Source organism: Convolutriloba macropyga, chromosome 1 (assembly GCF_964194025.1).
Source record: "Convolutriloba macropyga chromosome 1, txConMacr16.3, whole genome shotgun sequence".
Taxonomy (NCBI): domain Eukaryota; kingdom Metazoa; phylum Xenacoelomorpha; order Acoela; family Convolutidae; genus Convolutriloba; species Convolutriloba macropyga.
The window spans coordinates 80,880,447-80,893,775 of record NC_134468.1 but is presented as its reverse complement, the minus strand read 5'-3'; the positions used below and the strand labels follow the sequence as shown (position 1 = coordinate 80,893,775).

The window sequence follows — 13,329 nt, the reverse complement described above, 5'->3', positions numbered from 1 at the left end:
AAATCAACTTCTCGAACTACAACAACATTTTGAACGTTATGTCAGCATTTTACCTGTATTTGGATTCAACAGCGGGAAAAATGATCTGAATCTTATCAACTCTTATTTACTACCCTACCTCATTCACGAGCGCGATATTCAACCAACGGTTATTAAAAAAGCTAATCATTTTGTATCCTTTAAATTTGGCGATGTTCAGTTTCTCGACAATCTAAACTTTCTTGGTGGAGCAACATCACTAGATTCGTTCCTCAACGCTTACAAGACAAATGAGACCAAAAGATTTTTCCCTTATGAATGGTTCGACTCACCAAACAAATTGGATGTAACTTTCCTACCCCCTTACGAATGTTTCTTTAGTAAGTTGAGAGATCACAAACCCTTGGAAAAAGAATTTACGGATTTCACAAAATTGTTGAATAGTGGACTTTCCCAACAGGAGGCTCTGAAAAAACTTAGGTTGAAGGTAGTGCCCCCCTCGGGACTCGACAACTACAATTACCTGGAAAGTGTGTGGGAGCACGAACAAATGACAACTTTTCAAGACTTTGTCAGGTGGTATAATAACAAAGATGTTGTCCCGACACTAGAAGCGATGCAGAAAATGATGGAATTCTATCATAACAAAGGGATTAATATGTTAAAACTGGGTTGCACACTACCTAATTTAGCAAATATTTGTCTACACAAATCAACTAATAGCAAATTCTATCCTTTCGTTGAAGCAGACAAAGATTTACATTATAAAATACGCGAAGATATGACCGGTGGTCCCTCTATTGTGTTTACTAGAAAAGCAATTGTGGATCAAACCTACATTCGAAACACAGAAAACATTTGCAAATCAATTGTGGGTATAGACGCCAGTCAACTTTACCCCTTCTCAATGTGTCAAGAAATGCCCACTGGGCTTTACACTAGATGGGAGTTTGATTCAGACTCTCAGAAGTTTAAAGCTAGACAAAATAAATCGAGGAAATTTGAGAACATGGTTATGTCGAACCTACAATCTCAGCGTCCCAACTCCACTATTGAAAGCTACTACACAACTGGAACTCAGAAAAAGATTGATTGTTTTAATGTAGACGGATTTTGTGCTCACTGTAAAACTATTTTTGAAGCAATGGGTTGTTACTTTCATTTTTGTGAATGTCAGGAAGCAAGAGCAAGCATGTCAGAGGAAGAGACTCAGAAAGGATTAAAGAAACGGGAATACGATGAACTAAGACGAGACTATTTGCGAAACAAAGGATATAAAGTTGTTGAGATATGGGAAAGTAACTGGTGGGAAACTGTCAAAGGTGATGAATCTGTAAAAGGTGATGAATCTGTAAATGTGATCTCGAAGTTCCAGATGGGTTGAAATACAAGTTCTCGAACTTTCCACCAATCTTTAAAAACTTTAATGTTAGTCGAGCAGATATTGGTGATTATATGAGGGATTATGCAATTGATAACGATTTACTCAAGCAACCGCAACGCATGTTAATTTCAAGCTTCAAGTTGGAGAATGGAACAGTCATAACACCATTACTCAACTTTTACCTTAGTCTTGGGCTAAAATGCACCAAAATTTATCGCCTCGTTCAGTACACACCCAAAGTGCTTCAACAATTTTATCCAATCTGTTGTTGATGCTAGAAGAGTTGGAGATAAAAATCCTGAATCAAACGTTGTAGCAGAAACAATGAAATTGTTAGGGAATAGTTCCTATGGTTACCAAATCATGGACAGAAGCAGACATACAGAGACAAAATACTTGAACGATGAAAAGACACACAAAGCTATCAACGCGAAATTGTTTAAGAGACTTAACAGTGTACCAAAAGAACTATACGAAGTTGAACTTGTAAAATCAAAAATTGAGCACCGTGAACCGATAATAGTCGGCTTTTTTATACTTCAGTACGCAAAATTACGTATGTTGGAGCTTTATTACAATTTTTTTGATAAATTTTGCGATGTCGACACGTTCGAAGAGTTAGAAATGGACACTGACTCCTTATACTTAGCTCTAGCGCACGATAATTTGTACGATTGCATTCGTCCATCTAAAAAAGCAGATTGGGAAACTCTGAGGGAACACGATTGTGATGATTCTTTCAAAGCTGATGCTGTACAAAACTTCTTCCCTAGAACTTGTTGTGATAAACATAAAAAGCACGATAAGCGTGAACCAGGTCTGTTCAAGGAAGAATTTAGATGTACTGAAATGATTTGTCTCTGTAGCAAAACATATTGTTGCTACGATGCCAAATCGGATAAGTACAAATTCAGCAGCAAAGGTCTGAACAAACGAACATTGGAAGAGAACGGAGATGGACCATTGGAAAAATATCGGCGAGTGATGGAAGAAATCATCAATTTAACATCTACAAATAGAGGATTTCGGACAATCAACCACTGCATCGCTACCTATGAACAAACAAAGAAAGGACTCTCATATTTTTATCCTAAACGAAAAGTGTTATCTGATGGAATTCATACTGTACCCCTGAACTTGTAATTTATTGAATCAATTTTCGTATTGTGAGCGCTCTCTGTTGTGTTTAAAATTACTTATAATGTACTTGATTAATACTGTGTCTGTCTTTTTGTACCTTCATAATTCATTCTTTTAAAAATTTTCAATTTTCTCAATTTTAGTGGATATAACTGACCTTAATACATTGCGGCGGTTATACCTAATCTTAATACATTGCGGCGGCTATACCTAATCTTAATACATTGCGATGGCTATACCTAATCTTAATACATTGCGCTGGTTATACCAATAAACATGTTGAAATTTACTGCGAGGGGAATTATCCGCTAATTCCCGCTGCCCGTACAATTTCCCGCCTGTACAATTCCCGTGCGCGCTGCCTGTACAATTCGCCGCCTGTACAATTCCCGTGCGCGCTGCCTGTACAATTCCCCGCCTGTACAATTCCCTGCGCGGAAAGGCCAATGACTGGCTCCCAAAAATGTGGCTGATCTACTCACACTATACTACTAATACCCTGGTCCCTATACTTAATCTTAATACGTTGCGGCGGCTATTCTTAATCTTAATACGTTGCGGCGGCTATTCCTAATCTTCATACGTTGCGGCGGCTATTCCTAATCTTAATACGTTGCGGCGGCTATTCCTAATCTTAATATGTTGCGGCGGCTATTCCTAATCTTAATACGTGGCGGAGCATATTCCTAATCTTTATACGTGGCGGCCATAACCTATCTTAATACATGTAACCTATACCCTATCTTAATACATTAGTGTAGACCCTCTCTCAAAAATTACTCCTATACCCTATCTTAATACATGGGGTCTTTACCCCCCCCCCGGAGCCTTGCTCACCCTATTACTACTTGTGTATGTGAAAATAAACATAACATTTATTTTCAAATACAAACAGAAGCCGTATTTGAAAAAAAATGTTTCACATACTTCAATAAGTAGCCACTGCACAAAAAGATTGTAAGACAATTAATTTAAATCTTTCTATTTTTGAGGAAAGAAAGTGCAGGTTTTGTCAGCACAATATTACCGTATACAACAGCATTGGGCTGGTTACGGCTTTCTTGAGATTTTCTCCGTCTGCACTGATGCCGGTCCGATATTTTAACTAAGTGTATGATGCACCATAAATTGTTGTTGACCTGAGACCTGAATGCGAATGCGCCCGAGTGCTGGTTATAAGACCAAGGGGACTAGGATTAATGTAAACTGTTATTTAAAAAGTCAAAAAGGGTATAAAATGAGCAACTTTTTAGCCTTTGTTACGAAGTGAAAAGTCGAAATTTGTCAGTTGAAAAAATTATATTATACGTTAAAACATAACATTTAAACAAAATTAAAACATAAACCACACGCCCGAGGAACTTAGTGCCCTGACACAAGGGTACTTGCGCCGGAGCGCCGGGCACGAGGTCCGAGGGGGACTAATATTCAGTTCTAACATATTTAGAGAGCCAAAGGGTACGATAGTATTGAATCTCTTATGAAATTGAAATTAAGAGTACATTTTTGCAGATTAATGAAAGAAAACTTTTCTTCTTAAAATTATACAGGAGTTGAAATAAACCAAATATCTCCGTTTCCGATAGCTAAGTAGCTAATTATTTATAACGGTTCGATTGAAGGGCCAAAAGTTATATTTCTAACTAAGTCTAACTTTTTTGCCCTAAGCTTAGTGCCCTAAATTAGGACGCTAAATTTAGGGCGACAAAATTAGACTTTTACTTTTTTTAAGTCCGAGTTCAATCTTTCAAGTTTTAATGAGCAATGAAATCGTACCCTGTGGTCTCTAACAATTGGTTTCGCTGATAAGTTACACAGCTGCTGTTAAAACAAACTGGCGGAAACTAATCAAAAACTACGCAAAAGCCGACAAAAAAGCGACTACAAAATCAAAATTTACTGATCGGCAAAAACAAACTAGCACCTGGGGTGTTTTATGAATTTTAGAAACATAATTTGTTTATCGCAACACCACCCCCCCCCCCCCCAGCTTAGTGGGTATGTAAATTTTAAGGGTTCTTTTCCGTTTATGCCCCCCTCAGTACGTTATGCTCCCCCAGTTACACAGCACGTTCCATTACATAGTAAATCATTGTAAAAATATGGCACGTGAGTCTGGGGGTGATAATAATATGCACCCACTAAGCTGGGGGCGGGGGGGGGGCACAAACGGAAAAGATCCAAGTGTCGTCTTCTGAATTTCTAACTAGGCCAACAGTGAGGGGAATCTGTCGCCCAGAAGATCGAACAAATTTAATTAAAACCAACACCGAAGGTTTAAAAGAAAATGATGAAGCAAGCGCTACCTTGTCTCTTTTCCGAGTTTTTCCCCTCGTCCACTCTTGCAGGCTGTTAAAAATGCTTTGTCCCAAAAGACGTTAAATTGAACAGAGAACACCAGCACAAATGTAGAATCCACAGTAAAGAGATTGCAACTCTCAATCAACTAACAACTTGAGACAAATTCAACTGCAAAATCTTGTATAAGTTCAAAATTTTATCGTGATTCACTCGAAGTATAATTAACCAAGTTGCTCACAGTTTCTTAACTGGTCTTGCAACTTTACTGACTGTTTTAAGTTTAGTCCCACTAAACCAACTGCTCACTAGCTCAGTCTTTTCTCTCTCCCTCTAACTTAAGCACGATAAGCTGATTACAACTTTTTCTATTTGGCTAACTTTATCTTATCTTAATTAAATACACTTTTAGAACTTAAGTAAACACCATAAGTAATTATGACTGATTGATACATCCGCAGGAGGGGTTCCCTTCACTAAACAAACAGATTAACGTCAAAGTCCGCGGTCCTTATCGCTCTTATTTGCGCACACAAACTTGGCGCCAAGTTAATTTCGTCGCTTTTGTTATTCAAAGACTATTAGTCTCCATGTGTAAATATACCACTAATTCACGCTCGCTAAAGCTAAAATAATGGCTTGGTATGCTTTTCCCAGCATTCCGTGCAATTCCCCATACAAAAATTAGTCGAAAACCCAAATTTCCCAAAAACCCAAAAATTTGACCTCTAGAGGTCAATTATAGGTCAATAGTCGAAGATGAAGGGTCAACTTGGTAAAAATAACTATTGGCGCGGGAAGTCCTTCCATAGTTACACTTACCCACCAATTTTTATGACCTAACTACTAATAGAACACGAGCAATGACCGCGCACACTTTTCATCGACCTCCCGGATGACCCCAAATTTCAAAACTTAATAACTTGCGAAGTAGTGGTCAAAACGTCTCCGGGTAAAGTTTTCTAGTAACTATAGGGTGCCACCAACTTGCCTGCCAAGTTTCATGACCAACGGATCAGCCGTTGCGAGTCGTTTGCAATTTGAAAATTTTTAACGAGTCGTGGGTGCCGAAACCCGAAAAATCCGAGTTCGTCAAAATTGACCGGGGTGGTTATTTTTTGTCACTAACTGTCTCAGGTTATCATATTAAAACTATTTCAAAGTCATTCGGCCGCTCAAAAAGGCCAATTTCCGGTTTTCGGCACTCGGGTCGTCCCGAAGCACCGACTTCCGGTCGGAATCTGGGATTGAAAATATCACCAATCGGAAGCCCTTGAAAAGTTACACTAACCCTCCAAAAATCATAGGGCTACTACCAATACTCCACGAGCAATTCAAATTTTACGTTCCGCAGCACGGGCGTGCGCTAGTTCCGTGCAGGTTGGTGTGGGGTCAAATCCGACCTCAAAATCGGATTCCCCGTACCCAAATTAGTCTATCCCCCAATTTTCAGGTCAATCCGACTTCAACTTTTTGAGAAATTGCTATTTCAATTTAAGTGTTAACTATTTTTAGTGAAAACTGCCTATTCTTATTTTAAAATGCTAATAAATTTCTCCCACAACTTCCTAAACCCTTCCCATGATCACTCAGTACATTAATTCACACGTAAACCTAGTTTCGACTGGTTAATAAAGTTATTTCTTACTTAAAAGTTCATATTTCCATTTAAAATATCGAAAACCTTCAAATCACCCCACTTCCGGTGTTAATAGCTCGGGGTTGGGTAGTCGGATTGGCCCAAAAGCTATATCAGCCTGAGAGGATCATTGGGTGTACCTGACATTAAAATTTCATAAGCGTCCGCTTAATATAACCCTCATAGTTGTAGGGCACCAAGTTCGGCTACCCCCCTTATCTTTGTCACTTCAAAATAGCACATTTGTTTACTTAAAGCACACAGAACGTGATCAACTTAATTTATTTCACCCTTAGTTACTTTCATTTGAGCCTCCCTTTATATTTTAGATTAAATGGACAGCAGAAAATATTTTGAAGTCGTGCATTTTTTGCAATCAGGTCTTTTCCCTCGAAAAAGCACTAAAACTACCAGACATTCATTGCGACGCCGGAGCAGGAAATATTTCACTAAAGATGGTCGACTTTATCTCATTGTTTCCAATTTGGAGGTTCTACACAGGGGAAATGCTCGTATTAAATTATTAGAGCTGCACAGAGAAAGTGGACATCCCGCGGGAAGAAATTTGGAGAAAATTGCAAAAAATATATATTCCGCACTTGATATTAGAGAGTTGTGCACTGCAATATCACGAGAATGTTCAATTTGTAACGACAAAGTGCTTTATAAATACCGCAAAGGTCCAATGAATCTTGTGTCAGAAAATGTGCTCGATCGGATATGTCGTGAAACTGGCCTAATAAAATACAGAAGACACTGCTACGAGCTATTTGTAAGGTAAGTCCAGTACTTTTTTTTTAAAAAAAACCGTGACAACACACGTTTTCTGTAACTCTGATTACTTTCAGCCAGTCGGATTTCGATACTGCATTTTATGATCCAGTTACGTTAGATACTGCTCATCCGAAATACAATTGTGTCAGCGCATGTTTATCTACTATTATCACTGGTAATCGTTCACAAGCTGGTGAAATAGAGAAAATTTTTATAAAACTACGCAATGGGCCCAATAAGCATCTGTACACGTTACCTGGTAAAGTGGTTTTGTCTAGAGGGATTGGGGACACTGAATTTATTACCACAACAGACTTACGACTCTTTGCTCGGCAATATCGGATTAATATTTTTGTGTATTATGACTCTGGCGATGGCGAGCAACCCTTTTATCTGGGTCTAAATGGTACAAAACACGGCGTACGTTATGGGGGAATATTCTTGAAATTTCAAATTGTGGAAGGGGTGCCTCATTGCCTTATTGTGTGGCGCTGCAAACCGAAAGAAATTCTCAAAAGGTAAATTTTCCAATTATATGAATACTTTTCATAATCCCCACTGTCCTTTAGTTCTCACTTTCTATATTTTTCTCTTCCTCAATCATGCGGAGGAAGGCTTCTTTCATTTTGGGGTCTTCAGTTCCCCCTGTAACAGTCTCTTTTGCTGCTTTTGCCGCCATTCTTTTAGTGTTTTTCTTTGACACTTTCTTTTTCTTTTTTGGCTTCAGCCCCACTTCAACCAAAGCTTGTTTCCCCGAGGCTGATGGCTCAAATAGCGAGGCCGTAGGTGAAGGTGGGGGAACAATTTCGCTGTCGGGAGATCCTGTGGTCCTGTCCTGATCTCGGCTAGGCGACAATTTCAACTTTTTGATAATACTCCTTGTATTCTTTGTCCTTGCCATTTTAATTAACTTATTACTATTTTGCTTATGTATACAACTCAGGTCTCCTATTTGTCTCGTCAATCTGTTTTGACAGTCTTTTATTACTAAACTCAACCAATTTGTTATGCCTTTATCCGGTTTGTAACTTTGCTTACTTGTGTGCATATTTGTTTTAATGAGAACTCGGGGCACCATGTGTTTGCTTTCAAGAGAGTACTTAAATTTGTTCAATTTAGCTTTGGTGTTATTGACTTAATTAGATTGTCCTAATTGCGAGCTTTCCAACAAGCCTACATACAAGTAAGTTCGTACTCGTTGCTCTTATTTTAATCCGCGTTTAATTTGCATGCGCGCTACACCAAGATTAACAAAGCGGGCAAAAATATATGTGCAAAAATGGCGGAGGTGCTATTTTACATTGTAAATTGTAACACAACACGTGTAACTGAGGTCATGAGAAGCACTGGCTGCTGAAACTGAATGGATCCAATTTTTCAATTTTTGATGCAACTATTAGATAATTTTCTACTATGCCAACAGACTAGCAGTGTATTTATTATTTGCAACCCCAACCGCACGTCGTGCTGTATAATCAAATACTGATTTGTTATGCAATGACACGTTCTGCTACGGGGGGGGGGATAAAGTACTGGTGTGGGCCATAAACAGAGAAGAGGAAAATGAATAAGTTTTTTATATGGACTTGTTGTTATTTCTGCCGTTTAGTATAAAACTCCCTGACTAATCGACTAAGTGTCTTCGTATGAAGGTCTACAAAGCCTTGTTTATTGCAATATCTGTCCTGACAGTAACAGCAAACTCACTAAATGTTCTGGAATCCCTTAAGAAGAATGAACCAAATCGCACATCCGGTAATTACCTCCATCCATTATACTTTTTAGCAAAGTTCGCAAACTAATTTTGGATCTATTCTGTTTTGCCCCCCCCCCAGCTTAGTGAGCATAAATTTTTATGACCCCCAGGCGCACGTGCTATTTTCTTACATAGTAACGTGCTATATATCAACATATAATTTGTAACTGGGGGTCATAAAAATAACTCGGGGGGGGGGGGGGGGGCGAAACAGAATGGATCCCTAATTTTGAATACGAATGGAAAGTCAGATCTTTTCCATTTGTGCCCCCCCTCAGTACGTTATGCTACCCCCAGTAACAGAGCACGTTCCATTACATAGTAAATCATTGTAAAAATATGTCACGTGCTGCTTGGGGGGGGGGGGCAAATAATATGCACCCACTAAGCGGGGGGTGGGGGGCACAGACGGAAAAGATCCAAAGTCTATGGCTTTTTAACGTTTCAGAGGGAGCATGACTAAGTTTTGTGTGGTCAAATCATAGGTGAGGGGATTAAGAAACTTCCTTCTTGTAATTTCGCGTAAAAATGGTTGAAAGTCGTTTTTTTATCAAACTCGATGAAAGAGCTCACGAGAAATTTTCCTCTATCAAATGATATTTTCTTATTTGTTAACTTTATAGACGGAATGCATAATCATTACATTGGGAAATAATCAAGATTATTTTCGTTAACAAGCCCCCTCCCCTTGCCCTTCCCGATATCCCGATTAACAGCGCAAAATTCAGCTCCAACAATTTTTTTTAACAGTACTTTTTGTGCAAAACACGTTAAAACACTCACGTGCACATTTTAAAATGCCGAAAGTCTGCAGTGCCACAAGTTATAATGCCAGAAGTTGCTACTTCGCCAGAAGTTGACTTCCGTTGAATTTCGTCATTTTAAAACATGCACGTTTCATGCTTTAAGCATGGTTAAGTGACTCTGCAGAATTCACTTCGAAATTTTGACTTAATATCTAGAACTGCTTCGCGGTTCTCGATAAACTCCAGAAGTTCTCAGTGACTTCAAGCAGAGTCATTTAACCATTACTTAATTCTTCTGCACAGGTGGTTCGTCTTTGAACAGTTTCAACAATTTTTGTTTTCTTAAGCGCAACATTTTTCCGGTTGCGGAAAAAAACCCCCAAGGAAAAAAAACCCCCACTTCATTTTAGATAGGAAATAAACCCCCACGGAAATGAACCCCCACGTTACTATTAAAGAGCTGCGCATTTAGCGCCTTTGGCCATGCCTCAGCGGCCCGTGGGACTTGATATGAAACTATCACAACCGAACAAACTATCAGAACCAAAATTCAATTTTAAAATGGGGGTTTATTTCCGTGGTGGTTTATTTCCTATCTAAAGTTAAGTGGGGGTTTTTTTCCGTGGGGATTTATTTCCTAGACCCCATTTTTCATATATGGTACATGAAAACGTAATTACTTTTGGATCTTACTTCTAATCTTTTGGAGTCTTTTTCTGAAAATTGGTTTCTGTTCTGTGCTAAACAACAGCTGGCACATAATCACAACCCCAGAAATTTTCATACTTTTCAGAAGTGGCCTCCAATTCTTTCCAAAAATTGGCTCAAAATCTTACAAAATGCAGCAACGATATCTCAGTTCTACAAGGGGAACTCCATGAACAAAATGAGACATTCTTGGCTGTGGTTAAACAACTCCAGGAGGAAAACGAAGAGCTGAAAGTGGATTTGAGCAAACAGGCGGATGACCTCAAGGCTTTTAAAGAAAAATGCGATCTACTTGAGATAAAATGGAACGTCTTGAAAGAATTCCGAGGAAATTTGTGAAATGCTTTGTCAATATCAGTTTGATTTGGCGTCAAATTGAACTAGTACTGAGACTCGGTTAAGTTGTTTGGATCTATTGTACACACCTCCCCTCCCCTTTAGCTTTTACCCCCAAACGTGCTAATTTTTTGCATTGTAATGTGCTATAACATAATTCCTTAGTGGGGTGGGGGCGTTAAAACACCGGGGTGGGGGAGAGAATAAAAGATCCAGTTGAATACACTGCAAACTCAGTGAAAAAACCATTATCTTGAATCACTGAAATTGAGAAACAACTGGAGGAATTGCAACAAAGAAGAGAAACAAAGTTATGCTTGTCAATTATACTTCATCTCTGAAAATGGTGTATGAATCGTGAATTGAAGAAATTGAATTGATATTTTAGCTATCGAAAGTAATCAACTTCCATCTACCCAAAATAAACCTATGCTGTGGTTACATCTCATTTCCATGCTGAGTTGGCGTTTTTTTTGGAATCGAATGAAAAAAATATGTTTCCAGTTCTCACGATTCAGATACCATTTTCAAAGATGTAGTATAAATTCACAAAGCCAAAAAAGTTAAATATATTGCAGAAAAGGCGTACAATTAGCTACGAGTATTCCCTGGTAAACAAATTTGAACATGAAATAGCCTAAAGCTTTATTGCCTGAATTTCACCTGTAATTATTTGAGACCCAGTTCAAAGATTTAATTGTTCTTCTGAACAACGATATGTGTAATCTCAAAACTCCTCAATGTCCTCTTAATCTGTAATTAGTATTGAGTAGAAAATTTCTGAAGCCAAAACCAACTAGATTTCGCTTCATTTTGGTATAACTGAGATTTGAAAGGAGAGTAACGTGCCTCCAAACAGGCTTACAACACAATTCTTTAAATTTGAATAGTAAAAATGCACAACACAATCAAGTATATACAATGAATTTTCCAAAAACTGGCAACGTGATGTCATTTTTGAGTCCAGTTTTCATCTTTTTGTTAATTTTTTTGTTGATATCTGTAATGAAAAAGTTTAGATATTGCAAACATTTTTTGGTCCTTCTGTTACATATTTGCGCTGTCCCTCTGTTCTTTTTCGACCTCAGAACTCGATCAATTTCTGGGCGTGAACCCCGTTTAATTTAATTGTATCAGCTCACAACGATTACTTCAAAATTTTTGTTTATCCAATCATAAATAATGTTGGAAAAAGTTGCTTTGTGAAAAAGCTAGAAGAAATTACAAAAGTTATTCAAACAACCGGGGCAATGTAAAGCAACGTTTTCCGAAAAGCAGCGCAATCCTTCAGCGAGGCGCTTTGAAGCAAACCAGTTAAGTTTAACATTCTAGTAACGCAAAATTAGTTTTCGGAATGTAGAAGAAATCTTGTTCTATGACTTACAGCTTGTCATAAGCACTGCGTATAATTTTTAATAGTTATTATCATAGTTTTTGCTATTGTTTCCAATAAATTAAAAATCCATATCATTCTATACTTTACGTAGAAAGCTCCAAAAAGCAGTTAACTTATTTCTAAATATGTATGATCCTGAAATCTGACAAAGGCGTTTTTACAGTTCATAATGGTCGCTTTTCAATCTTAACTGTGTCAAATTATGTCTGACTTCGAATTGACCAATGGGCAGACAAAAAATTTGTTGAAGGAGCATCAAAAACTGCCCTCAAAAAGAACATGTGTTGCTATCTTTGTTTCAATATTAATACGTTGTTACACGCTCACTTTATTGACGTTATCACAAGAGAAGCTCAATTCCAATTTCGGTAGATTGTTGTTTTACTATTTAGCTAAAACATAGTGTCGCAACCCTGTCTCGAGAGACATCGTCAATCACTGAACTATCGCCACGCAATTTTATTTGTTAACACGAAGGAGGGCCTAATAACTATCATCAGATTCTTTTATCATCTTTTTTTTCTGGTCTGGCGCCACCAAACACATCGGTTACAGTTTCAAATATCGTTATCAATGGGTTCCAAAGTTCAAAAATGTTCCAAAAAGTGAAGTGATGTCCCCAATGTTAATTAAATAGTACCTCATGAGAAATATTGTGCCACATCAACACTACGAAAGTTTCAACAACTGTGACTGAGAAACTGAGAAAAAAAAATTGTTGGCTGTACATAATTTGGCGCCATAAAATATCATAAAGCTAGGTTCTGCAAATAACAAATAATAATTTTTCGGTCCAGTCCGTCAAGTTCTTCTTCGTGGTTTTTTATAACACAACTTTGACATCAAAGTTGACCTCAAAAATATGGTAATACAATGCAAAATTCTGTAAAATTACGATTTGCTACCCAATTTGACGTAAGTGTGACAAAAAACAAACAACTGCTTTCTCAAATTGAAAAACTTTTTCCCCAGGTATGAAATCAAAAACTTACTAGAAATTCGTTCAGCAATCGAGAATTTGAAAAAATTGAACAGAATTATAAGAGTGGGACGAACTAATAACTACTCTGACAAAAATCAATTTGCGTGAAGTCAACGGTTTGTCATTTGAGTTAAACTCAATGCACAGCAATAAGATCATGAAACGCAGCACAGTCCTTCATGAAAAAGCGT

General features: G+C 37.9%; 1 protein-coding gene across 2 annotated transcripts; it reads left to right on the top strand.

Annotated features, from left to right (window-relative positions):
* Nucleotides 1-4,273: 4,273 nt before the first annotated feature.
* On the top strand, nucleotides 4,274-10,880 carry LOC142351939 (uncharacterized). 2 transcript variants are annotated; one of them, XM_075404225.1, is made up of 3 exons: nucleotides 4,274-4,400; nucleotides 8,825-8,969; nucleotides 10,510-10,880. In XM_075404225.1, the coding sequence occupies exons 2-3, from the start codon at nucleotides 8,861-8,863 to the stop codon at nucleotides 10,761-10,763; spliced, it is 363 nt and encodes a 120-aa protein (XP_075260340.1). In that variant the 5' UTR covers nucleotides 4,274-4,400; nucleotides 8,825-8,860; the 3' UTR covers nucleotides 10,764-10,880. The 2 variants fall into 2 exon arrangements, with proteins under 2 accessions (XP_075260340.1, XP_075260332.1); XM_075404217.1 differs by having other exon boundaries at nucleotides 4,274-4,409; nucleotides 8,824-8,969.
* The last annotated feature ends 2,449 nt before the right edge of the window (nucleotides 10,881-13,329 follow it).